The 27,676-nt window shown below is 52.2% G+C and overlaps 1 protein-coding gene across 3 annotated transcripts in view; it reads left to right on the top strand.

Annotated features, from left to right (window-relative positions):
- The window catches only part of SMG6 (SMG6 nonsense mediated mRNA decay factor), a 118,466-nt gene that overhangs the window by 62,982 nt on the left and 27,808 nt on the right, over nt 1–27,676 (top strand). For all 3 annotated transcript variants that reach the window (XM_037374107.1, XM_037374092.1, XM_037374098.1), the window contains exon 13: nt 5,142–5,343. In XM_037374107.1, coding sequence (XP_037230004.1) covers nt 5,142–5,343 — 202 coding nt within the window. The remainder of the gene's footprint in view (nt 1–5,141; nt 5,344–27,676) is intronic.

Below are 27,676 nucleotides of genomic sequence, written 5' to 3' on the forward strand. Positions count from 1 at the left end.
AGCAACAGTCACTTCTGTATCTGAAAATTATTTATATCTGCATGTTTCACGGCAAACGTTGCATTGAGGTCCGAGCAGATGGTCGTTTTGAGTAGTTGCACTGATGTGCAACTGGGTTAGAGAAGTGTCTTTCATACCAGCTGTCCTCAGGATTAACTTGCAGAGGTTGGGGTGTAAAAACAGGGAGTCCTGGGGAGAGGGAAGCAGAGTGGATCTCCTAAGGCAGATATTAGCAGCAGATGGGACAAAAGGCAGATCTCCAAGGAGGCTGCTGTCATTCAAGTGAATCCATCTCCTTTTGGGACATATGGTTGTGAAGAGAGCTGGGCAGGGGAGAGCACAACTTCTCCTTGCTCTACTTTGTTGCCACAATGAAACCGTTGCTAAATGAAGTGCAAGAATCAATGGGGAAGCCACTGGCTAGACAGACAAACTGCTGCAGGGCTGACCCTGGCAAATCTGCGCTTCTTCCATGCTGGAGTGAAGGGCCTCTCACTTTGTGGAGACTGTCTGCAAGCATTTAAAAATGGTTAATTTAAACCAAGTATTAAATTAAAGCCAAAAGCTCTGAGCACATTCTAGAGCTTACCTTCCCAGAGAGATCTGCCAGATCGTTCTCATCACATCGCTCTTGCAGAGAAGTGTCACTGAGATGGCAGCTCCCACTGGGAGGGATGGACAGAGTCTTGGACAGGGGTGCCAAGACCTTGCTGGAGACTAAATGGAAAATCCCTTTTGCAGATCTCAGCCTTAGTTAGTAATGCTGGCCACCAGAGTTTCTCTATCGAGACATCAAAGCGAGGATTGAGAGGTGTCTCAGTAGTGTAAACCTGGCTGAGAATGAAGGCACAGTTGACCGAAGCAGAAGCCAAAAGTCTCTATGGAGAAGGGGGCTGTGGGGAAGCAGAGGCTGGCTGGGAGGAAACTGCACCTCTCCTGGGGAGAACTTCCCTCTAACTCCGAAGGCATGTTCTTGGGAGAGGAATGGGTTTATGGACGCCCGGCTGGCCAAAGGGAACACATACAGGGCAGAGCGGGGGAAATCGTTGGTGCCATGGGGTACAGGGGCTGTGACCACATCGCCCCCGCTCTGGGCAGCTGTGTCCAGGACAAGGTTGGCGAACGCCTTTTGGGAAGAGCTCCCACCGCCAACCCTTTTTTATTCCTTGCAGAGGAGCTGCTTTCAGTTTGGCTTCGCCTGGGCCAGGAGAGAGGAAACCCAGGAGGGGGATGCGGAGCGCTTTGTGCTGGGGTGGGCACCGGTGCCGCCTTGCACCAGGAGCCGGTGGGTGTGCATCGCCTGGCCCCGGGAGCACGCGAGCCCGAGGCGTTTGCCATCTGCACGGCAGCATGGCTCTTGGCGGCTAGGGAACACAATGCAGGGCTTCTTCTGCGCCGCGCTTTCCGGGTTTGTTCTGCAGCTGTGGAGTTTGAATGTTAGTGTTTAAACAAGCTGGTATTACACAGGAAATGGCCACCTCCACAGGCCCCCGCAGGCTTGTAACATGGGGTCATTGTGCTTGATATTAATCACCAGGCAGCCCGCGCCCCTGGTGAAGATGGTGGCTTACGCCGGCACACCACACGGCACTGTGGCGGCCGGGGATTTGGCGAGCATCAGGCTGGCCCCGGCACCCTCTGCTCTCCCCACATTTCAGTGCGTGCCTTTTGCCTTGCGGTGATGCCTGCCCATCGTGGGCATCCCTCTTTGCTCAGAGCCATCCCCACGCAGACCCGCACGCTGGGGCTGCGCTCCAGCCTGTGTGCTCAGCTGCGCACTTGTGCGGTGCTCTCACCGTTGCCTGGCCAGGCTGCGTCCTGTCGGCGTGCAGCTGGGCTGCGCTCACACTGACAGCTACATTAAACCTGGAATTCTGAGGCAATAAAAAAGAAATTAACTCTTATTTTTTTTCCCCTGTCCTAGTGGAATAAGCAAATGTAAATGTGTCTGTGGGGAAGTGAATGAACCCCCGTTCTGAGGAAAGACCTCGCGCTAACCCCCTTCTCGCTTCCTCGGTTAAAAGCTCTGGGAGCCTTATCCCGGTACCTGGGAGCTGCGTGCCTGGGCTCGGTGTCAGTAATTCAGGGCCTCCCTCCACAGAGGGATGCCAAAGATGTGGCACTGTGCATACGCAGCGCTTCCAAGCACCTGGGCCTGCCTTGGCTTTGCAGAGACGCTCCGGTACTGCAGCGCCGTTGGGTGACATAAGCCAGAAACGCTTGGAGGTGGTCACGGCAGCATCCTGGGAAGGAGCAGTGGGGAGAAAGTGCCTGGCAGGGCTCCCGAGTGTTGTGTGACCTTCTAGGGCAAGTGCGTGTCCCAGCAGGAGATCCACGGTACCGTACGGTGTCGGCATGAGCTGTTTGCCTTCGCTAGCTTTGCCAGCGGGTAGCAGCTGGTAAATGATGTTGGTGGTGGCAATGCTGGGAGATACACTGCAGAGGAGCTGCACTGAGTGTAGCTGCACCCGAGGGGAAGGCAGCCCCGCTCTCTGCAGCGCTACCTCTGTATCACAGGAGAAAACCAGAGCAGAAACGCCAACACATTCTTCTTTGTTGGCTTTTTGAAGGCTCTGCAGGGTGTTGCATGTGAGAGAGTGCTGCCCGGCTGCCAGCCGCTGCTACAGAGCTGCTCAGGGTTGCATTGCAGTGAGGTCTTGCTACCTGGGGAGCCAGCACAGTCTGTGGTTTGACTGAAGCAAGCCCAGAGTGGAAACCTAACACATGCAGTGCAAATGACAGATGTGGCAAGGCACTGCAAAGCTATAGGGAGCCGGGGATGAAGGGGATAAAGTGACAGGAACTGCTTTTGTGCTCGGGGGGTGGCAAGGGGCTGCCCTGCCTGGCAGCGCTGCCGAAGGGGCTGGGGGCAGGCAGCTGCCGGGGCAGAGGGGAGGGGACTGCTGGGCTGGGTGGCTGCGAGGGTGTTAGCAGCATCAGCTTGGTGGCCGTTCACATGGCTTTTTTCTGACTTTGGGTGCCAAGCCCCATGGAGGGAGATGGCTCCCTGTACTTCATCTGTGCTGCTCCTTCACCCCATTAGCACGTGGACCCCAGTCCTGCCCAGCATCCTACCCTCACTGGTCATCTTCATCCCCTGCCTACAGCTCTGTTTCTTTGGGAATACAGGCGAGGTCTTTGTTTCTTTCCTTTCTCCTCCACCCTGACCCCATGCACCTGGCTGCCTCAGCCCACCGGGAGCATCCTCAGCATCAGTGCCCGTCCCCAGTGGGCTTGTTCCCCAGCAGCTGCAGGCACTCTCCCTGTTCCTCTCCCCTGCTGATGCCTGCAGCTTCTGCATCTCCTTCATCCAAGCTGAGCCCTCATTGCAGCCCACACTGGTGGGGCCCCACCAGTGCTATGTGACCGGACTCAGGCAGCCAAGCCCAGTTGCCAGCAGGGCACTGGGGGAGGGCTGAGCCTCCCAAGCCCTGTGCATCTCCCATGGGCAGAGCTCGCCTTGGAGGTGGCCCAGAGCAGCCCTATCACATCCGGTGCTTGTCTCTGCAGCCTGGGCCGGAGGATAAACTATCAGGGCTGTGGGGCAGTGGATCATTCCTCTTATTATTTTCTTCTTTTGCAGATAGGGGTCGTGGAAAGTTCAGTTCCTTTTAACCCTCACAGCTCTGTTTATTTTCCAGCTGGTAGCACAAACGCAGCGTTTCCCATTACATCACAAAGGGCCTCGGACAGATCCCTCCGAAAAACGTGTTGCAACTGTTTATTTTTTTCCATATTTAAACATTTCTGACAGCCAGACCTGGCTGAGCCAAGCAGTGGAGCTTTGTGAATGAACCCAGCTCCTGGTGTCTGTGCCCAGAAGGCTTTGAAGGACCTCTTCTCCTCTGTGGTGTGCGGGCTGGGGCTGGCTCCGGGACGTGGGTGACTCTGCGTTACATGTGTGCTGATTACGTGCTGGGCTTTGATTAATGGCTCCTCATTCTGCCTGGCTCCCAGGACGCTCTTGAAAACAAGATGTTTCATTTCAGTGTGCTTTCCTGGTACATTGATTCCCGTAAATAACCGAGTGCAGACTCTGTCCACCTGGAGCAGTTCAAAGAGCAGGGGGGCCTCCCTCCAGCCCTGGGCTGCCTCGGGCCGCACCGGTCACTGCTGCGCGCCCAGTGATACTGGCTTCCCTGTGCTTTTCAGTGCCCCAGAGGTGTGGGGTGGATGAGCAGCCCTCCTTTCTGCCACCAGAAGATCAGCCCTTGTTTCCCCTGTTCTCTGCTTTTTTCCTAGTTTATGCACTAAAACAAAAAAAATATCTGAGTGCTTTTAGAAACAGGAGAAAGAAATGCAGTAGGAGGCAGCCTGGTTGGCTGCAGCGTCCCGGTGCTTGTTGCCTGCTTCCCTCACGGTGGCCCTCTCTGGGGTGCCAGGGTGTGCTCAGTGATGGGATGTGTGATGAGAACATGCGGAGAGCAGTCCAGAGCTGCCGGTAGCCTTGTGTTTGCACCCGGCTCCCTGCATGTCACTGCTGCTCCAGGAAGGTGAGACGCTGCAGAGGCAGCTTTGTAGGTCACTAACCAGTGTTGAAACCATGGCCAGAAGCAAAACACGGCTTAACCCCCCGCGGCTGGGGTTTAACTAAAAAAAAAGATATAAAATCTCTGTGCTTTAGAGCGTGGCTGCAGCACGTGGTCGCAGCAGATAACAGCTGCGCGAAGGAGAGGGTGCCCCAGCCTGGGCTGGAGCCCCCCAGGTGCCTCTTTTGCCCCGACAGCAGCGCGGGTGTTCGGTCTGTCCTCCCAGCAGGGTTTAAAATTGAGTAACAAGCATCGTTGCTCCCATCTGGAACGAGCTGGGTTCCTGCCGGCACTGCACAGGGAAGCTGCTTCCCGCGCATGTGCCGGCTCGGGAGCAGGCAGAGGTGGGCAGAGCAGCGGGAAGGGCGAGATCCTGGGAGCCGTCCCCATCCAGGGGGACGGGTGGTCGGTGTCAGCACTCGCAGGCGAGGGTTGCAAGCCCTCCTGGGTTCGGTGCCAGCGCAGCTGCGGCTGGAGCCCTCCCGGTGGGGTAGGTTAGCGGTGGTGGCGTGCCTCGCCTCGCCTCACCTCTCTGGTATTCGCTGCAGCATTGCAGGCAACTCCCAACACATTCCAGCCCCGAATTGCTCACGTCTCTCCTCGTTCTCCCAGGGTCTCAGTAGATGTGTGGGCGACGCTGGCTGACTTCTGTAACATACTGACCACAGTGAATCAGTCGGAGGTGCCCTTGTACAAGGACCCAGATGACGACCTTGCCCTGCTTAGCCTGGAAGAGGATCGGCTGCTTTCGGGCTTCGTTCCCCTGCTGGTCGCCCCCCAGGAGCCCTGCTACGTGGAGAGGACCTCGGACAAGGTCAGCAGTAGGCCAAACATCCCCCCTCGATTCCTCCAGACTTTTATTCTTGGGAAGTTTTCTGTGCAAACGGAACACGATTAAGTCATTGAGAAGGGTGTTAAGGGAAAATATCGACCTTTCAGCCGCTGACATCCAGCTCTGTGTCATGAAAACCCCTCTCGACTTCCTCTGGTGTGTGTGTGCTCGCTGGCATGTTGTATATACGATCATTTCCTCACTTGTTTAAATAGTGCAGCTTGTGTTGGCAGTGCTCTCAGTGCACTCCAAATGGTTTGCATCATGCTTAAAGCACCCTCCCCCTCCCCCCGGCCACAAAACTCTGCCTTAGGAAGGCAGCCAGGACTTTTTTCCTTCTCTAAAGAGGAGAGTGATAAATAGGTGACTAGAGAGAAGCAGACACCATGTGTTAACGTACAAAAGGCTTTTAGGAATATGAAGCATTCCCCACTGCCCGCTCTCTATTTTCCTTTCTTTGCTCTAGGAGCCCATTCTAGCCTGAACTTTCCTTTGGCTGTTTGTTTTTAGAATAATGAAATCAGTTCCCTTGTTGATGTGGGGTTTTGGGTCTGCTCTCTGCCACCACCTGGCCAGAAGGGACCTGGGGGCTGCACTTGGATAACGTGTCTGAACCTGATGGGGGATATAAGAGGCACAATGGCATTTGTTTTGCACGCCCTTGGAGGCACGGCAGGATAAGAGTGGCTCTCAACAGTTTCCTGCTTGGAGGCAGGATCACAGCACCAGAAACGCTGATCATCTGGGAAGCTGTGGCGTTGGTGCTGCGAGAGGAGAAGTGGAGATGCAGAGGCTGGCTTCCGTGGAGAGCCTGCATGTGACGGTGGCAGCGTGCCTTCCCATGTGCCACTTCTTGATATTTGCCTGAAACGATGGTGAGAAATTTAGGACATTTGTCACAGAGGGACCCAAGAGGTGCAAATTTGTTTCACCTCTCTGCCCAGCCCATGCTCACAGCACTGCCCGTGGCACAGGGTCCCAGTAAAACCGAGAGCTCTCCCGGCTTGGCGAAACACCTTAGTCCAGGAAATCATTGTGGAAAAATCGATTTTCAAGGTTCTGTTTGAAGGGGTTAAAATAAGAAGCGTGCGGTTGCCATTGCTGTCCTCAGGTAGTCTGTTTGACCAGTGTGTGTTGTGGCCTTACCAGGGTTCTGCTGGGGACAGTCCCAGAGCCCCATTCTCTGTGCTGGGACTCCTTCCCCAGCAGCCACAAACCAGAGCCCCCAGCAGGCAGGTGAGGTGGCTGAGCAGCTCCGTCTGGTGCCCCATAACTTGTGGGAAGGGGTCGGTATTCCCTGAACTTTGCCTTTTCTAACCACACACCAGTTTATTCGGAGTGCCATCTACCTGCCCTGCCAGGCATTTGCACTCATCTTTGGAAAAGAAGAGACGTATCTTTTGCCCTATAGCTACACCTCAGCTTCTGAGCTGAGTTTTCTCACTCTCCTAGCTCCCTTTGGTTGTGGTGCTTTATAAAGAAACTGTACAACACCACTGGTGGGGGCTGGTGCCCTTCGCAGCTCAACAGCAGCCACCCAAGCATCCAGGATTTTTAGGCATGGTGGTACCAGCTCAGCCCTGCTGAAAGGACGACAGATCCCAGAGGGAAGAAGCTGGGCCTGGCTGGGTCTGTCCCCCCCTTATTTTTGTTTTTTTTTGCTGCCTCTGTGGGTCTTGTTTGGTTTGAAAGGGGCTGACTTGGGAACCGTAATCCCACCCAGCAGGCTGGGGTGTTTGTGCAGGTCTGAGCCCCCCTGTTGTGTACCAGTTGTGCTGTGCCATCTCCTGGTCTCTGCCTTAACGCACCAAATGCATCACACTGAGGTAGACAGAGGAACCCACTGGTACCAGCGCTGCCTGGGACACGCTGAGCAGAAGCACTGGGTTCTGTGAGGTCTGTTCTCCATCCAGTACTGACCGATGTTTTCATTAGTGGTCAGACTGGTGAAACAGCAGGTGTGCATATTCACTTTGCAGAGGACACCCAAGAGGATTAAGGGGAGGCCAGCGAGACAAAGCAGAAATCTCAAAAGCCTGACTTCCATGTAGGGATTCAAGAGCTCAGGCTTTTTAGTCTAGAGGAAATTCAGGGAAAATGCAGTAAGCTGCTGCACAGAGAGCAAGCTGTCCTCCAGCTCCGCGCTGAAAAGCACAGAAAAGAATGGGCATAAATTGCAGCAAAATAGATTAAGACTAGACTTTAGGGAAGGCTTCGTACCTTTGGGTAGTTAAGCACTTGAAAGCAGCCTCCTTAGCGATTCTGCAGAATCTCTTCCGGCTTGGAGATTTGTAAGAGCAGGCTGGGTGGCTCTCCCAGGTACAACATGGGTGGACGTGAATGCTTTAGAAAAGGAGGCAAAGTGACCTCTTTGGATGTTCCTACCCCATTTTCTGTGATTCAGTAATGCAGTAGAAAGGGACTGGAGTGGCAGCTGCATCGTTACAGTCAGATGACTACCTTGTTCCACAAATCTTCTCCTTCTGCAATATTAATGACGTGAATTATTTGACTCTCCAGAAGTAGGCTGTTGTAGAAGGCAGTGCAGACCAAGCCAGGAAGGTATGACTGAGAGGCACAAATACATATGCCTTTCACAAATGACTGTGAGCAAGATACAAAAAAGCACTTCCCTGCAAAGAAGCCCCTAATCCAACTCAACCAAGGGATCCTTGTGTGTGGCCCCCAGTCCACCATCTGCTCCCTGCCCTCCTTTTAGTGTGCAAAGCCCAGATGAATCTGACTCCTCAGCAGACGCATCTCTGGGCTGTTTGCAGTGGAAGGGTGCTGTATCCGTGCTGAGCATGGTGGCACAAGGGGATCTCTGTCCCTGAGCCTCAGTGAGGCGATGGCAGCAGGCACTGCAGCGGAGCAACTCTGGCACGTACCGCATCCAGCTGCGTTGCAGGAACTTTCCCATTTGCCTGCTCCTTGTTGGTCACTGTTTGACTGAGCTGGGAGCAGGTGAGAAATGTTTTTTCTGTGCAGCAAGAACTGCCTTTCCTATACTGATTTTTCATTGCTTTTTAGCAGGAGTTATTTTTCTGCACCCAATTTGTTTCTCTTGTTCTCAGACTTGGCGCAGTTTTCAGCCCAAGTTCCTGACACTTCTTTGCTGGAGAGGCAAAGAAAATGTACTGCTCTTTATATGGCACCCTGTGAATGTCTTGTGGCCTGGGAGGAAGGTTCTGGTATGCCAAAGAGGCTCTGGGAAGCTCGCTGTGGTGCCTTTCCTATCACTTGCATGGCTAGGAAGAGGCGGTTGTATTTTTACTGTTTTTTCTCCCTTGCTTGCTGATGCTCCAAATCCTTACCCCATGCTTTTGCACCATAGTTTTTTAAGGAATTTGTAAAATTTTGGAGGGAAGGCATCTGCTGAAAGGCAAGACTGGAGAGTATTGGGTTTAAAATGGTGTTAGGTTATTGGCTCCTCCAAGAAGATGGTTGTTTTGTAAGCTATATAGGACAAACACTGTGCTTCTTTTTGTTCTCCACATCCCATTTAGTAGATGGAGCACAGTATTCAGCCAGAGTTTCTCAGCAAGTTTTTGAGCATTTGGCCTGGCTCTTATTTTGAGTGAAAATGTTCTGACTCTGTTCGTTGCCATGAAGCCGCGCGTTCAGATTCCTGCTGGAGCCAGTGTGACACTCAGAGCTTCCCATCGTCTCTTGCACTGTCATTGAAGCTGTAACCAACAAAAGCTGGCTCCAGGGTGAGCATAACTTGGTGATGTTTTCCTGGGCGTATGTTGGGCAGATATCCATTGCAGCTTGTGTGATGGAACACCATTGAACGTACCAGTCAACAGCAAACTATGCAGCCTGGTGCCTGAGCTGTCAGACTGTGTCTGCAGCATTTGCAGCTGAAGGAGACGCTGCCAGGACCTCACTCACCCAAGCGTTGTACCCAAGGCAAGAGCAGGGAGCAGCAGCATAGCTGCATAGCTAAGGTCCAGGAAGAAGGGAGGTAAAGGTGGTGTGTGGTGCCGCTGTGGGGCACTTTGAGTGGAAAACGCTTGTGTTGTGTTGAGGTTAAAGCAAGTCCTAGCTGTGGTGCATCTGAGCTTGCCGTGGGTCTGTTCTTGTGCAGCCCTGGGAACCTGGGGCATGTCCTGGTTTCCTCAGCTCTCACCAAATCCTGTTGTCTGGGGAGCATCCTGCTCTGCAGTGGCCCCGTGGGGCTGGTGGCAAGGCTGGAAGAGGGCTGCAGGTCACCCAGCATGGAGCAGAGCAGGGAGCTCCTCTGCGCAGGCACATGGCATCACAGATTGCCTGCATCCCTGCAAACTCTGCACGGGCTTGGTGTGTGCATCACCCCATGCTCTGCCGCATGCCCCAGCCAGGGAGATGTGGAGGAGAAAGTGTTAATGTCCCTTCCCACAATAAACCTCTCTGCATGGGGGGTCCTGAAACCTGAGCCTCTCTCTCCTCCCCCAGCCCTGACACACGTTAATAAAAGGTTTTTAAACGCCAATAAAAAGGCAGCAGCCCCAGCTCACCAGGTCCGGGGCCCAGGGTCCTTGGGAAGGCACTTCACAAATGTGTTTTTTGCATTTTCAGGCTTTTGGCTGGTGAATAAGATTGAGGAGAAATACTCCTTCCCCTGATAACAATACAGTGAGACGCAGGATCAGCAGTGTGTGGATTAAAACCAGACGGTGCATGATTAATACATATGCTTATAGGGCTAGTCACTGTGGTTCCCTTCTCTGAGAAAGGCACTTTCCCCCCCCCCCCCATGTGCACGCTCATGTGTGGAATGGACTGTCTCAGATCCTCACCACTCAGCTAGTCTCAACCCTGTCTCACCTCACCAGGCAAACGAAAGCCCTAAAGTGCAAGGGTCTGAAAAATAGCTAGCAATGTTTTACTGCCCCAGACCTACAAATTGGGTACTGCGTGGCTCTTCCAGCTCCAGGGTGGCCAGTAGCTTCCCACACTTGGTGCCGATCTTGTTGCACAAGTCCTTGCTTCCTGCTATTCGCATTACCTGTCAGTGCAGATAGCCTAAAATCCTAACTTGGTTCTCCTTAGAAAACATAATTTTCTTTCCTCTGTACTATCCAGCCCTGGTGGACAGTCCAAATTTGACCCTCTCTCTTGTTGCTCTAGATCTGCAGAACTAGTAGCCTTTGAATTAGCTGTTTAGGAGCTAACTATTATTTAGGCTTGGAATAAAATTAGTCCTGTATTGTTATTCACGTCACTTATTTATTATTATTGATACCATAGTAGTTCAGTCTTCTTAAGGCTTGCAGATATCTCTTGGCAATGTGTAGTCATGTCTGATGCTTCTTGGAAAGGGAGCCCCAGGTCTAAAAGCGCAGGAGGAGTAGCTGTCAGAGTGACTGGGCTCTGTCATGCCTTGAAACACCAGAGGTTTTGTCCTTTCCAGGACCAAATGACTCCTGGAATGCCAGGGATGAAATCCACGTTGGAGTAGCCACGCTGCAGTGATTTTGGGAGGACTTTTGCAAGGCATCAGAGGAAGGGTAGCAAGACCAGGACTCTGAGAGCACAAACTTTGTAAGCAGAGAGAAAACCCCAGTGAGCAAATGTAACTGTTTTTTTTCTCAGCATCCTTTCCATATTCCCATTCCATAGCCTTGGAGCATCTCCCTCCAGCTGGCAAGGAAAAGCACTCAGCCCATGAGAGTGAGAGCTTCCAGCTTGGAGTTTTGTCCAGAGAGGAAAAGGGAAACTGTGAGCAGAGATCGGAGCCCCAGGTAGGAGAGTCCAAGGAGGAGTCATCCTTGAAAAACTCCTTCCATTCCTGCCTGCCTCGGTTTCCAAACAAGCAGTGAAAGATCCCTGCCACAGGCAGTCCTGCTTGGAGCGGGGACTTGGCAGGAGCTGGCAGCCCCGAGGCGGCAGTTAGAAATGTTTACATTTTCTGACCAGTATCTGAACTCCATCCCAGCCTCGACCTTCCCTTTCATGTGGTGCCTTTGGATTGTAAAACGCAATTAGGCTAAATTATGGGCCATGTTGGAAGATGATGTCATTGGGTGATGGAGGAGGGGCTGGATTTTATGCCACCACGAAGGTAGCGCGCAGAGTATCACCTGCTTTGAACTCCTCATCCATCCTTGGCATATTCTCAAACCACAAGTGGCAGGGGCTGTGTGGACACCACCGGAGCCTCCCTCTGCCTTTGCCAGGTGTCATTGGCATAGTAGGAATTGTCAAGCCGAGTCCACGTCCCCTGGTCTGGGTGGCAGAGGTGGGTACGCTGGTGTCCCTTGTGCTGTTTTAGACGTACCTTCATAGAAATGGGTGTGAGTGCTGTCTTAGTGACGGCTGCTGTGTCTCCTAGGGCTGTGCAGGGCATCTTCCAGGGAGGCATTCTGTTCATTTCTCATTTGGTCTCGGGTTTTAATCACTCTTTAAGCTAGGAGAGTTTTGAGCATATTCTTAAAACTGCGTTTCTCCAGCTGAAGGTAAAGGGAACTCATGGCAAACAAGCACTAGCGCTGCACAAGGACACTCAATACAGCCCTGGAGAAATCCGCAATGTGGAATAATAGTTCAGGCTCTTAAAAGGGGGGGTGGGTTTTTTTTTTAAAAAAAAAAAAATACTGCAATAAATCTAGCGAGTGGAATCTGAGGGAAATGATCCCATCTGGAAAACTCCAGCGCTGGTGCTGCTGAAGGCTTAAGGAGCGAGGCAGATCGCAAAAAGAAAACCCTGCAGTCTGAGGATGACAGGCTTCTTAATTGATGTCCATTGCAACTGGTACTCTGCCAGTTTATGTTGGCCACCTTCCAGCGTGCTGTAATTTTGGGGCCAGGTGTGAAACGTTTCTGTTCCATCTTGTTCCCAAGCACCTACAGAAGCCTCACACATCTCACTTGAGGCTTCAGCCCTGTAGGAAACAGCTGTACAGGTATAGGTGAAAGGAAATGTCACAGCTGGGCTTGGAGTACTCCCCTGTGCCTTGCCTAGGGCTCTGTTTGGGGGGCCGCTCTCCCCCCGCCACGCTGGGTTTGGGGAGGTGGCCACTCTCACAGGCACACCTGCCCGTCTGTCAGCAAGGTGCTTTGAACATCAGGGAGCTTCTGGGAAGAATGGTCAGAAACCCCCTCTTCAAAGAGGAGCCCACGGTGGTGTGCGTCAGTCCTGGAAGTGGGGAATCCAGCCTGGGAGAGCCCCAGATGCTGGCGAGCTGTGGCCATCTCCTCTGGTCTTTTCTGCCTCGGGGGAACCACAGGGAAATTTCCAAGAGAACAAGAGCAGGTCTTGTAGAAAGCACTGAGCCTTGATTTCAAAAGCCTGAGAACCCAGTGGGATCTCCAGCAAGTTGTCACAGGAGCCAGTTTTCAATCGCTGTTAAAAACGTGCATTATTTGCAGGCTAAATCTGTTTTGTTTCGATTTCCGCTCTAGGTTGGGAAGTCCTCCGTTGCTGCTCTGACCCTGATATATAAATGTGTCTCATGTCCCTCCATAAGCTGAATAGACGGAGTAAGAGGTGTGATGGTCTCGCAGGCACAGTTTGGATCCCCTGAGCCATTCTCCTGGTGCTTCTGAGCTGTGGCTGTCTGGGCTCGATGTGTTGCTGCTGCACCAGCTTGTGATGAGGAGGTGACGGCTGTGTCCTGCTCTCCATACCTACCAGGCACCGCAGCGTCCTGCAGCCCTTGCTCCTAGTCACACAGCTTTGCTTTTAGCTGTATTAAATAGTGTGTTGTTTGCTCCCGAGTAGGTGACTGACCAGTTTTAAGGTTTTTGTCTGTTGGGGAGTTGCTCTCTTCAGAAATTGGGAGGGTAGGAGACGGTGTCTAATCTGCAGGCTTTATCAGTAAAGGTTTTCTTTGTCCAGGTCACTGAACCTATTGTTAAGCAGCATAAGCCCAAGCAAGCTTCCCCGCAGCCCCGCCAGGACTGCCCTCCTGTTTACGCTGACATTTTAAGACCTCTGTTGACCAGATTTTAATCCAGTCCGTATCCTGTCCACTTGAGTCTCTGGGGCATACTAGCTTTTCATGTCCTCTCGCCCCAGCCATGCAGAGTGCTCAGACAACTGCCTGCCTGATGACGAACAGCCATGGCATCAAGCTGCAGAAACAGTGTTGAAGGCAGCAGGAGTTCAAAGCCGTGCAGCTGCTTTGCCACAGCGAAGCATTAACAGATTCCATAGCCCGGGCCAGGCAGGCGTGATGGTGAGGAGGAGCGGATACAACAGTAACTCCAGTCCAGCACCCCTCTGCAGAGCTGGGGTCCTGCTGCTTTGCCTCCATCCTGAAGCTGAGCGCTGGTGTGTGAGAACTGCAGTCTCACTACGAGGTGAGGAACCACCTGCCAACGTGTTAAGATCCAGTTACACGTGTTCTCTTAACGTGCCTGTTAGTGAGCATGAGAGTGGCTTTGTGGTCTGGAGGCAGCTTGCAGGGAAGTACAAGGTGCTGCCTTCCAGGCAGCCCCATCTCTTGGAGGAGAACTGGGGAGGGAAGAACCAGCAGTTGGTGGAAACAACCTCCCCTACCCCTGAGGTGCCTCTTTCCTCATGTGTGGAGGGAGTGAGCGGTACCTGGTGCATGGGAAAGCCATGGGGAATTTGTCCAAGCGGCTTTGTGACATTTCCATCCCTTCATCCCCTGCCTTCCCTCAGCCTTGGATCCACCTCTGCCTCTCCTCCAGGATCATCTTGGACAGGGCGCTTTAGGCACTGCGTTGGCTCCAAGTGGATCAGGCAGCCTGGGTGTGAGCTGTGCACGTGTACCAGCACGTGTGGGGTTCCCCAGCCAGCGCTGCACAGTTTGGCTCTGGTGTCAGCAAAAGGCTCTTTTAAAGTGTTTTCTGGAAGTGTGAGATGGCCATCAGCTCAAGGCAGAGACTGATGGGATAAATCAGCCTTGTCCCGTGCCTGGTTTCAGGTGGCATCAGATCTTTGCGTGTGGAGCAAGGTGATGCTTGCTCTCGAACATCCTTGCTTCTGTCATCATCAGGCCAGGTTTATGTAATGAGATGGAAAACTTATTTACGTTCAGTCCTTTAGTCCTAAAAGCTGCCTCCAGAGGTTTAGCACAGATTCTTGGGAAATGGGAAATGTCCTATTTAAGAAACTCGCTGACAGCACGTTCCCAGAGTTGGCATCAGTGGAGTGACCTAGGAAAAGAGTCAAACCGTGAAGTCTGCTGTGCAGCACCAGCTCGGTGTATGCTGCATGCAGCTTTTGCTTCCCTTGGGGTTTTTCAGCAGGTAATGGCCTTGCTTCTGCTGCACTGGCAGCCTTACGGCACAAAACCTGCCACCTCTTGGCAGGACATCTGGCCCAGATAGTGCTCGGCTCAGGCTATAAAAGAGGTATTCACCATGACTTTAGCATACTCAGAATGACATATTACAGTCCAGGCCTTGTGGAATTTGCTGATTAGTCTGTAAGTATATTGAAAGGCCTCATTAAAACACCATTAATGCTGGATCCCCTCCCAATGAGCCATCTCTTATTGCTACCCAGAGAAACTTGGAGGAAATGGAAAGGCTGCTCCGGCTGGCCGAGCTGGTCCCTGGGCATGAAGCATGGCCGCACCTCAGACTATCTTTGTGGTGCTCAAGAGTTAATGTGGTGCTTCTGATCGTGTGGGGGGTCCCTGGGACTCAGGATTGCCTCTTTGCCTTGTGCTTCGCCAGCTGGATATGCCGCCACCACTGAGACTCTGCATGCCAGTACTAAACTCAGTCCTTGACCTGACCCTTCATCTCTGCCTGTGGCTTAGCTTTGGGGGTGACCCTGTTCCATGGCACTGTTCTGTCTTTGACCAAGTGAAATGCTTAAAACATCCCTGCTGAAGACAACAACGACGGCTGTAGTATCCACCAACACAGCTACTGGAAGGACCTCAGGAAACCTGAAAAAAGACCCAATTAATAACTCCTCATTGTTATCCTGAATAAGAAAGATCCACGTCCTGGGAAGCTTGCCAGAGAAGTGGATGGGGTGGAATGCAGGGAGTGGTCAGCCCAAATAACAGATGGGGATCTACTCTGTCTCTATGGGAGACGGAAGGTGACCTCTGTCATTGAGCTTGGAGTCTGCTCCCCACGTTTCTGCTCTCAGCCAGACCTTGTGTTGTTTTTGTGGATGCCAAATCCATCTGCCAGTGCTGAGCTGAGTCTGGGCGAGGATGGAGAGCCCAGCTTCTGTAGCAGGTTGGAGCTGTAACCCTCGGTGTCTTCGTGCTGTCACAGCCCAAATCAGAAAGAGAAGACACCACTGTGGTCTTATTTATTGTTTTCGTTTCTCGCTGTCATTGAAGTCAAAGCACTTCCCAGGCATTAATGAACGTATCTCCACAACACGTTATGACAGAAGGAAAAGCAATTTCCTTGTTAGAGATTGGCAACAGAGGTACGCGAGGCTGAGGGACTGACCCAGGTCCCACAGGAAACCTTAGCTTCAGGATGAGAACAAGCCCCTGATACCCAGGATTGGAGGCCAGTGCCTCAGCCCCAGGCCACCCGTGTCCCTTAGGAAGACGAGGGGTTCCAAGTGAAGGTTCACTGGGAAGCGTTAAAATTCTTCCCAAACGTAGGTCTCGCATGAGCGACATTGCTGCTGCTGGTCTGACTGTATGTGTGGTGGGACACTAAAAATGCTGGATATTTAATCCAGATAATCGAATCAAAAATTTCCCCATAACATATTTGCATATATTTCCTTAAACATAAGGTAGAACTTGTAATTTATTTAAATTAACAAAATCTGCCGTAACATTTTGCATACCAGCATTTTGCATAAAGCATTTTCTCTACCATGTGTAACAAATATTTGTCTGTAAGTTTATATATTATGAATAGCAACAATAATAGTATTTATTTTTAGTCATTTTGTTGACTTTTTAAAAAAATTTCCCAAACCTTTGCCGTACTTGGGATGAGTAGATGCATATATAAACACAAATTCTTAGTATGAAGACATATGTGTTTTCTGAGGTCTGAGAAGTTACTGCCTGCCTGGTCTGCTCAGTTTGTGAACAACAGGACAAACTGACATTTTGGTTCTGTATTTGTCTCAAATATAAATGAATGATCTAGTGTTTATTATAGCATCCGTTATTATTGAAGGAAAGAGATTTATGTCTATAGACAGAAGAAGATGTGGTTTGCTACGTCCTTCCAATGCGGTGTCTGTTCACCTGATATCTGGTCCATGAGTGATGCTTCCCAGAGAGCAGTGGCTGTGGAGCAGCGCTCCCAGTGTGTCAGGGACATGCCTGCTGATGGGCATTTTTTAAGCTGATGCAGTCACCTACCAGCTGCTGTTGACGTACCACATTTCTGGTGCTGAAGTCACTTTCAGAGATCATGCTTGCACTCTTGAAGTCATCCAGATGCTTCTTGAACTTGTACCCATTGCCAACTTAGATTATTAGCTCCCTCTAGTACCAGCAACTTTTTCTAGTTCAGTATCTGTCCTAATGAACAAAGATTTGATCAGCACTGATTGGAACTTTGCAGAAACCTGATGAATGAAATGCTCTTGTCAGTCTGGGCTCGGGGAGCTGGATTTGCTCAGCAGTTGCCCTTTTTCACACCCGTAGCTGCAACCTCCTTTTAGACACAAGCATCCTCACCGACTGCCCTGTGACTTGAGAGCTGCTTGCTAGTGACTGCCCTGATGTGGGAAAGGAGAGACCCTCCGGGTATCAGCATGGAGGGACACCTCATGTTGTGGTACCTGCTAAACATACAAAAGGCTTCATCACGTGGGAAAGGCTGGGGTTATAAAGATAAATCCTTGTAGGCTGAAAGGGAGTTGTGTGAATGGATTTGGCTAGGCGGGAGTGGGAGCGAATGTAAGTGCATTGCGTGGTTATATCATTGCAAGTGTGTAGGCAGAGCAGTTGCTAAACGGAAAAGTGGGCAAAGAGGTGGAAGTGCTGGTTGGGAAGCGCAAGGGGCTCACAGCTTCGAAGGTACCAGGGGGTCGCGGTGTGCTGCTGACCTCTGCAACAGGGAGCTGCCTGCCATGCAGTAGCTGGCCAGCGCTGTGGGAAAGCTGGAGCCCAATTTCCAGGCCATTACCTGCCTAATTCTGTGTCAGTGACCTTCTTGCGTGGTTTAGAGACTGAACACCCAGGGCAGCACTTCTGAAGGTTACATGAACGATGCAGATGAGACGACAGAAATGCAGTCAGTATGAGCGGCCGCTGCTCTCCGCATTCCTGCCTGCGGCGCGTTCGGGAGGCGTGTTGGCTTTTTGTGGCACAAGTGGGTCTGGTCTGCTGTCGGCTGTACACAGGACTTCAGGATCCATTCATACTTGTTCTTTCTGATGGCCTCTGGCTTTCTGTTTCCCAATAGTTGGGTGAAAGTTGTTCAGCTGGCACAGTGGCACCTTTAGGTTGCTTAAGGGTACAAAGCTTCACTTGACTGATGGGGTGTGGAGCGTGCCTTCCTCCCTTGGGAGGGTCTGAGCATCTTCAGTGCTTAACCTGTGGGGCTAGCAGAGCCCTCATTGTGGCCACTCTTTGCTCCACAGCATCTCTGGCCATCCTCCCCCTTTCAGGATTAAAACCCACCAGTTTGGAGAATGCTTTATTTAAATGAGTTGCTTCATGTGTTTTATGTGGTTTTTTGCCTAAAATGAAATGCCTTGGCATGGTGAAATGTGAGGACAGGAGAGAATTTGCTGGAACTTCTGAGAGACTTAGTGCATATGCGCTAACAGGATATCATTTCTGTCCTGCCCTGCCTCTCCTCATGCAAACTGAAGCACATGGGCTGGTCCTTGTCATGATGAAATCGAAGCCTGGTTGAGATGGCTTCAGGGCAGTCTGATGATGAAGAGGAAGCCTCATAGACTGTTAGCCCTCAGAGATGCGCTACATGCTCCCATCCTGTCTTGGGCAGTACCACCCCTTCCTGCAGGCACCTTACTCCTCCTGTGTCTCCTGTTCCCTTAGGCAGGATTCCCACTTTTCAGCTCTTCCCAGATTTCACCTCTGTTTCCCCCTTTTTAATAGGAATGCTTGGCCTCTTGCACTCCAACTTGGGGAGGAGCAGCTTGTTTCTGTAGCTGGCCTGGTGCCAGATGTCATCACTTCAAGCAGTGCCACGCTGCACATCTTCAGCAGTTTGAAATGGAGAGACAGAGAGAGACAGATAAGATCAGCAGCTTTAGGTGATGGCATTGTTTCAAATAAACCATGCATGACCCAAAGCTTCCACTTCAAATGGGGAATGAAATTGCTTCATCCTTTGACAGCTTGCTCCATGAAAGAAATTTATCTTCACTTAATTGCTTTAGATCCCAAGAGGCTGTGTACAGTAATTTCTAGGAGATAATTATATCAAATTAAAAAAAATATGTGACTATCCGACTGCTGAGCATGAGTGCAGTGGCCAGAGAGCAGGAAGGAAAGAGGCACCACATCTGACTCATGCGCACAGGTTATCACTTCCTCTCCTTCTCGTGGTCCACAGCCTGGACCACAGGAGACTCTTTGCAAGGGTCTGGGTGCCGACACGCTGAGCAGGGTGCTCGGAGCCAGGAATCCTGCTCTGCCAGAGCTTCTCCAGGATCCTGCCTTTGCTTTCCTGCTGGGGCATGGCAGGGATTTCCGTCGCCCATACCTTGTCACTTGTGGACAGTAAGCCTTGCCAGGCAGAGCTTGGCAGCGCCTTTATCCGGTTAGTTCTCCTGTGTAGTTGTACAGTAGAGCTGAGGAACAAGAAAGCTTGTTGATTTAAAAACATGTATATTTAGAAGCAGAGTGTAAACTTCCTGCCCAGGCTGGGATTGGATTCTTGACTATGTTTGAGTTTCCAGTTTTCATTTCCTTTGCCCACATACTTAACATTGTGTATCTCCCAGAGTGTGCCCCAGACTAATCTCTCCTTAACCCTCCCTTGCCCCACATTTTTCTCTCATTATTTGCACATCAGTTCCAGTTCTTCCAGGAAGCAGCAATCTGATTGTCACTCCGTGCCATGGCTGAGCCTGAGCTCCTGCAGGTCTCCCCCGTCCCCCTGGCAGTGACCTCAGACCCCAACCAGTGGCAGCCCCGAGCTGGGGGCTGCAGCAGGGACAGAAGTGCTGGCAGTTGCCATCCCTCAGAAGAAGATGGACTCTTGTAGCATGGGTTGAAGTCCTGAAGGGACATCCCTCTTTGTAGCTCACAGGAAACAGTCACTGACCAGTTCCAGGAGGAGTAAACCGCTCCATCATCTACATCATCTTCTCTTTCTTGCCTTTAAATCAGACTGCATGCCCTCCTTGACCGCTTCATGTGACAGCTCCTGCCCTGCCTTTGCCTTTATGGCCCATCTCCTGAGGACAAAGGTAATTTTGTTCCCCCCAGGGTTGTGACAGGTTTTGTGTGTGATCCTGCGTGGGCTTTGAAATGGTTGTCAACAGTCCTGGGCCAGAACTGAACTCCTCCCCACCCCTGTGATGTGCAGGCTGGTTTTTGAAGTGCGATGCTGCTTCAGCTGTTCCCAGGAAGTCTGCAGGGGAACAGCATTTGTACTAACGAGGTAAAGTCCCTGTGTGTTTCTGGAGGGGATCTACTCAATGGGCTCTTTGATGTCATCTCAGTTTTTGGACTTACATCAAGTAAGTCTAAAAAAGAAAAGAAATGTTTTGGCTTAGCCTAGAACATTTGCACCTGAGCAGGGTGACCTGTGGCTGTGCTGGTGGCTAAGGAAGAAATCCACAGCCTCCGGTAGAGCTGTGGCCTGGAGGAGGGAGACAGAGGCTTCTGGTCCCAAATGCTGCCCACCCAGACAAGCTGGCTCCCAGGGTTGTCCTAAGTGGTGAGGTGGCAGGGCTGTCATGTGTAAGATGCCTCCTCAGGGCAGTCCTCACACATAGCACTGCCCCCATGTGCTGTTCAGGATGCTGATGATCTCATACCACCCTGAGTGCAGGCAAAACCAGCCCTCTGAGATGCTGCGTGGTGTACCGTGTCAGTTCACATGTGCCAAGCTGAACAGCATCTCCCATCTCTCTGCGTCTCTAGAGCCTGAGAAATCCTGCGTTGGGATGACCATCTCCAAATGTCCTCATATTTCCTGCATCGTGTTCTAGCTCAGACCTCACAGTGCTGCCACAGGGCTTACATTTAATCATCTGCTGGCTTGGCTGCCCAAGCCCAGCGCTCTCCAACAGGTCACGCATCCTGATCTTCAACTGTAGTTTGTCGTTATCTTTTTTTTTTTTTTGTATGAGATGTCCGGACAAAGCTTGGCACATTGCAGTGGTTAGCACTGTCTGCTGCTGTCCTCGGTGACCTCTGCAGCCCAGATAGTCTTTGCCCCTTTGTGTCCTCCTTCAGCAAGTGATCCTGGGCTGGTCTGAGGTTTTGGTCCCTTAGTCCCAGGCTCAGAGAGGGAAGGAGGGGAGAGGCTTATGGCAGCAGTGTTTGGTTGTCTGAAGCAGGGAGACTCCTTTCGTCCAGCACGGTGTGGTTGTGTGGGGATACGCTGTGTAGCACCGTGACTGCCCAGATACAGCAGTCCCATAATAGTTAGCAACCAGTCAACTGGAAAGGGCTGCTCTGCTGAGGACAGCAAGGAGAGGGACATGGCTGGAGGTGAGGGACCAGCCGGGTATGGCGCTGCACGGCCACACCAGCCAGCTCAATAAGCTCAAGCCAATGCCTCTTGGTCCCTGGGGTTCAGATGTGGCACCTTCAGCCACTGTGGTTTTGTCTGTGATTTTCCCATAGTAGCTATGTCAGCAACAGTCACTCTGCCCATCTCCTCTTGTCCTTTTCCTTTTCTCTCCTCTGCTTTCTTAACATACTTCTTTTTACTTGCTCCTTTTTGTTGCTGTTAGTGAAGAGTATATCACCTAAAGCCATTTGCAATACAGTTTCTGCTCTTAATAGATTCAAAGACTGGCTGCCCTGACAGCCAAAGCCTTGGGGGACAGGCGAGGGGGCTGCAGGGGGGGTGGGCACCCTTCCGCAGAAACTGGCGGAAGAGCATTGCAGAAACTGAGAATACAAGGCGCTCATCTGGCTTGAAGCTGCTGCTCAGAGCGCAGTCGGCATTTTGTTGCAGAGGCCACGAGTGAATGAGTTAATGATGATCCCAGATGGCTTCAGAGTTTGCCTCTTGCCACCCCTTCCTGTTCCCCCAGGATCTCAGATGGTGGCGGGAGATGAAGTAAAATTCTAGAGTTTATTGTAAAGTTCATCTCTCTCCCTAAATCATGCTGGAACTTGTGCGTGCTGTGTTGGCAGCTTCAAGGGGATGCTACCTGGTAATTAATTAGTTGTCAAGAGACAGCCCAGAGGTTCCAAGTCTTTATATTCTTGCTAATAGAAATTGCTCTGATTACATTTTCCCCCTTGGCTGGAGGGCTGAAGAGCGCGGAGCAGGAGCTATGGTCCATGGGCAGCTGGAGCACGCCTGCCTGTCCTTTGTTGGGACTCCTCTGAGCGTGCTAGCACACGCTGCCGTCAGCACGAGCCCTGGGGGAGCCCAGTCCTGAGCCCTGTCTTGGCCAGCCAGTTCTGCTCATGTTTCTCACCACACGCTTCCCCTGCCTTTGCAGGTGAGACCCTGCCACGATTTCCCTTCAGCTGCTCCTCGGGGTCCTCCCTTGGCATTGTCGCTCCTGTCAGCCCTTCCCTTGCAGACCCCTCCCCAGTCCGGACAGAGGTGCTGTGCATGTTTTCTTTGCAGAGCCCTTTTTCTGGGCTAAGCTTACAGAAATCTTTGGTGTCTACAGAGATTCCTAGTGCTTCTCTCAGCCTCACTTCTCTTCCTTTCATCTTTATCTCCATGCTTTTGCAGTTAGCTGTGAGCAGATTTAAGTTTCTTCTTGCAGAGAGAGAAGTGTGGTCAGGGAGCTACGTGATTTGGGGTCCTGTCTCAGGCAAGCAAGGCACTGCACACACAAAACTGGTCTGGGGCTGGGTTATCCAATGGTTTGTTAAAGGACCATTTACATTTTTGCACGCTATTTTATGTTTTTCCCATCTTTTTGCAGAGACTCTCTGCTAACACCTGACAAATCCCCCTCTCCCCTTCTCTGGCCAGTGTCTGTGTCCCCAGCAGCCTGGTTGTGTCTGACATCTGGAGCAGCTTTGGGCCCATTCAAAATCAGCATCCTTGGAGCCAAAACCCATCATCATCCAACGCTCCTCCTTACCGTGCTTCTCTAGCCAGCACCACCATCCTGGGGGGAGCACTGTATGACATCCCAGCTACCTGGGAGACGTCACTCTCCTCCTCCCTCTGCAGCAGAGAACATTTTCTGTTGTGTCCCTCAGCAATGTACTGAATCAAACCTTCCCATGGCTCCAGGAAGCACTTATCTGGCAAGGAGCTGAGTGGCACTTTGGGCACCTGCAGGAGGCATAGCGACCCAGGCACGCTGGCGTGAGCGGACCTCTCCAGTGATGCAAAGTGGTCCATCTCAGCCCAGGATGGAGCTTGCTTTGTCTCCTTGTGTCTGGGAGAGATTCCAGCTTTCAAGCAACCCTGGGTAGGCAGCTGCAGCAGGGCTGGGAGCTGGGGCTGCTCCCGGGCCAGGCAGGGCACAGCGGGCAGCGAGGCGAAGCTGCTGGCTGTGTGACGGGAGAAGCAGCCCAGCTCTTCTCCTGGCAAGTGTGTGCTTGGGAGAAGAGCCCAACCCGTGGGCAGGGATGCTGCAGCTCTTTGAAGCCCGTCTCTGCTACCTTAGGGAGCAGCTCTGCCCTGGCTGATCCCAGGAAGCATCCCATCCGGCGTCCCTCTGGATGCTGTAAATAAGCTGCGGCGAGCAGCGCTGCTCTGCCGGATGCTCTCACGCCTGCTGGTGCCGTGCCTTCCCTTCCCACCCCGGGGAGCCGGGCTCCGACCCACCTGACTGGGCTGACTTTGCAGACATATGGTCCCTTCTCTTGGTGTTTAGTTAAGTGTGGGAGGACTTGATGCTGTAACTCCTGTAGCTTTTAAGCTATTGTTAATGCTGATACGGCCCTGCAAGCAGACGTGGCAATTTTACAAGCATGGCCCCAGCCCTAACAAAGGCAATTAGGATGCTATTCTGTTATAGCTGGGGGGGAGAGAGGTTTCTAGTGTCTGGAAGGAGCAGTCTGGAAAGGGCATAATCTAATGCAGAAGATGAAGACAAAGGCATTTTGGAGGCAGGATGTGGGGAAACGGGGGCATGGCAAGCTCAGAGGGCAGATCTGCAGTGGCAGTTGGGGGTTACAGGAACCCAGCAGCTCAGGGCACAAGGCAGGAGCGAGCAGGAGGGTAGCAGAGACACGCTGCTCTGGGTGAGCACAGGTATCAGCTGGGGTGAAGGTGAAGAGCAGGGCGCTCTGTGCTTGGGCAGGAGGTGGTGGCTCTGGGTGAGAAGGGTGAAGGTTCAAGCTGCAGAGTGGGAAATAAACCCCAAATGTGATAACCATTGGAGTGTGATCTTGCAGAGCAGCGAGCAAAGGAGATGGAGGTGACAATGGCACAGGAGTGGCACAGGGCTCTCAAGTGATCTTGAAGCTGTGGAGGTGGCACAGGAGAGCTCCGGGGAGTAGGAGGGGGTGGTAAGGGCCACCACTGCCATGTGGTTTGGTGAGATTCAACCAGGGCAAGTCAGGAGGCTGTTTCCAGTCACAGGGCTTGAGCTGCGTTTCATGCTGCTGGCTTCTTCCTCGTTTGGCTTCTCCAGCATCTGATCTGACTGTTTGTTTGCTTGCAATGATTTCAGTTGTTTTCTATTTTAGCTTCTGACCCCGAGTGCCTGGGCTGGGGCAGGCAGGCACCGTTTGAAAGCCGCCACTTGGCGGCAACAACTGTTCGAGCCGTGGAGCAGCACCCATCTAACCCCTCTTTTCACACACTCGGAGCTTCCCAAACATTAACCTTTGGATTAAAATTTTCCATGCTTGGGCCCTCCCCAGATGTGATGTCTGAGCTTGGTTTGGGTTCATGTTTTTCATGTTTGCTGGATTTGTGTTATGGGAGAATGAAAGAAATACTTTTCCCATTTCAAAAAAAAAATTATAGTCTCTTTTTTTTTTTTTTTTTTTTTTTTTAATTTGGGGATTCACCAGAAATGGTTGACGTTTGAGGCTGAAAACAATTAGCTTGGCTGCAGCAAGCTGGTGTTGCAGGCACTCGGGGAAGTGCCGCAGCTCCAGGTGTGTGGTGCTGCAGGTATCACCGGCGCAGCCTGCACAACCCACTCCAGGTACTTGCAGGCGCTGCCGGCAGAGCCAGGAGAGCCTTGGTGTGTGAGTCAGGCTGAGTAACTCCAGATTTGGAGGGCGGCTGGTTTTTTGTTGGGTTTTTTTTTTTAAAAAAAAAAAAAAAAAAGTTGTTTTTCAGGCTCCACATGCAGGATCACGATGCACTGGGGCCACGCAGGCTCCCGGGCTGCAGTGAGTCAGGCACAGGGCTCACCGCGCTGTTTTCAGTCCTCTGCTCCGTGTTGCATGCAGGTCGTGGCATCGTCGGGAGATGACGTGCGGTAGATACGGTGGACTGTCACCCTGGGGTGGGAGCGCTGTGGCATGGCTGCTGCCTCCAGGCCCCCTGTGCAGTGTGGCTGTCACTCCCCTCGTTTCTTTCGCCAGAGGAGCAATGCCTCATTTCGTGTGGCATGGGCTGGTGGCTGCACCTTCCCTTGCCCTGAGGCCAAACACCCAGATCCTGCTCTTGACACCTCCTTGTCCAGTTCAGGGCTACCTTGGACACGCTCAAACACTCTGAATTTCCCTACATTTAATTTTCTCTTTTTTTTTTTTTTTTTTTTTTCTGGCTGCGGCACCCCTCTTCTCTGCTCCAAGTCTGTGTGCTGCTCATCGGGTGGGGACCTGTGCTGCTCACACCAGCGCTTGTAATGTCTGGCCTGCAGCTCTGCCAGAGGCCAAAATTGGCTCTCAGCGCATGGCTGGATCGCGAGGACAGTGTTAGATGGAGGGTGGAGTGAGCGAATACCCCTCTCTTCCTACTGTGCTTTCAGGAAATGTCTCTAATGCAGCTGTAAGTGTGAATGAAGTCAAAAGGATGGATCGGTGCCCCTGCTCCAGCCCACCCCACTTGTCGGGGCCCATCCAGAGTCCCCACCCTATTGTTCTGGTTCAGCTCCTCCGTTTCGGGGCAGGGGCCCTGCTCTGCGCTCAGCATCCCGCTCCCGGGAGGAGGAGCTCTGCAGAAAACAAAGACACAGCGAATAGTTTTCTTCTCCCCGACAAGCCGCCGTTCCAATTCCTCTTTCCCTTCCCTAGGTGTGTTTGCAGCTCTCAGCCCGGCTGGAAGCGAGCGACTGTAAGAATCGGGCCATTAATCATCGGCCAGAAGAGCTGAGTATTGGGTATAAGTAGCAGAGCTGTGCTCGCTGCTTCCTTAGAGGCAGAGCAGGATCCGCGCGGGCTGGAGCTTGCGTCTGGTGCATAAAGTTACCTCTCTGGTAGGCTAACGGAGCGTGTCTCGCTCCGAGCAGCCCCTCCTCGAAGAGGACATGGGCTCTCAGGCACAAGAACGTCATCGGGAGTCCCCTAAGTGGCAGCATTTCACTGTAAAGCAAAATAACAGTGTTTGTCCCTCCCTGAAGTGGCTGCTGGAAGTGGTGTGAGCAGCTTCCCGCCCTGCCCCGAGCCGCTGGGAGCACGCTGCCAGTGTGGTTCTTGTGGTGGGTGGAAATGCCAGTATTGCTAATATCACTGGGGCTGTGGTGTCGCAGCCGACCGAGCTGTGGTGGCATTTTTCTGGTGTTATTACATTGCCTTCTGTATCCCCACCCTCTGTTTTCAAGGGAATTTAGCGGCGGCCCCAACGGAGGAGCCGACGGTCGAAGGAACTCCTCCCTGCACGCAGCAGCCGCAGCCCCAGCCCCACTAGCTGCCCTTTCACGTGGGCTTTGCCTGCTTGTTAGTTCAAAGCAAAGCTGCTTCTCTTTCAACTTCCAAAGTTGAGGGGAGCTGGAGTGCCCCAAGCTCCCCAGCAGCAGCCGGGGCCAGCCAGGCGTGTGGAGCAGCAGTGGGGCAGCTTGGCGCTGACGTTGCTCAGTCTGGCTTCTGGTTTGTGGAGCGGAGTTTTCTCATCGCATTGCTCTGACTCAGGTATCTGTTTCCTCTGATGTGGGCAGCCGTTGCTGGAGCTTTTGCCCCGGGCACGCAATCGTTCTGTCTTCCAAGGGCTGGTGGGATGTGCGGGAGAGCTCCCCGAGTGCTGCCACGACCAGCCGATGGCTTGGGTCCCTGGGGTGGTAAAAGCAGCGCAGGAGCGGCATCTACCACACCGCTACGTGTTCTGAAGTTCCCCTAAAATCGGTGGGGCGAACATCCAGTTTGTCTCCTAGACTAAAAAGCATGTAGGAAATGAAACACACACAACCTGACTCAAGCCGGCATGCGCTTGTTAGCTCAGATTTTGGGCCGCCTCACCCACCCGCCCGGGTGTCAGCTCAGGGACCCTCAGCCTTCTGCTCCCCATCCAGCTCCCTGCAATGGCAACACCACATTCCCTCCGCACCAGGTGCTTAGGCAGGACCTTTCACAGTGCTTATTTGATTGCGTTTTCCTGGCTGAACAGCCTTCCCTGAATTCGGTATTCTTCTGCCACTGAGACTAACCACTCTAACCAGTTTCCCTAGAGCGGGATCCCAGTTCAGCAGGTCTGGATTGTCACCCTCTGAGAATTGCTTTTGTTTGAGGAAGTGAAAACACCCATGGGGAGGCTGCAAGCAGCGGCCAGGTGGGAGCTGTGCTGCTTTAGGAGGTTTTAGCAGTTCTCATTAAAACAGTCTCCTGTAGACTCAGTTACCTAAAAGAAAAGGAGAAAATTCCAAAGACTTTCATCCCAGTTCAAATATTCACCAGGGCAAGGAGCTGTGGAAGTTACGGTGGGATCTCAGATGACATTCTCTGAAAAATGAGCTTAATAGACTGCAAGTATGAAATGCTCAGACCAGCAGCAGCTGTGCCCTCTGCAAGGGCTTGGCCAGCATCTGCACTTCTCCCTTGCCTGCGCCGAGTAATGAAGGGCAGAGAGGGGCAATCAGGGGGTCCGCCTGAGGAGCCCCTCCACGTTTGAAGCCTTTGGCACCTCCACGAGATATTTAAATGACAGGCAGACATATAGGGATCTGTAAATACTCATTTGGTGCCAACTAAACCACAAAGAAGATACAGCATTTGTGGTCCAAGGAAGTTTAAATATTTGTGGTCAAACTTAAAATTCGACATAAAACTCTCATCTGCCATGGAAGGCGTCCAGGAACTGCATGGAGAATGTATAAGCTGTGTAAACTCCCAGAAACGGCTTCCCGGCCGGCTCTGCCAGGACCAGGCAGAATATTCCAGCTCTTACCTCTCTTCTCCCTCCTGCTGCCGAGGTCAGAAGTCAGGTTTGCAAGGGACACAGCAGC

Source organism: Falco rusticolus, chromosome 1, assembly GCF_015220075.1.
Source record: "Falco rusticolus isolate bFalRus1 chromosome 1, bFalRus1.pri, whole genome shotgun sequence".
In the NCBI taxonomy this organism is placed as follows: Eukaryota; Metazoa; Chordata; class Aves; order Falconiformes; family Falconidae; genus Falco; species Falco rusticolus.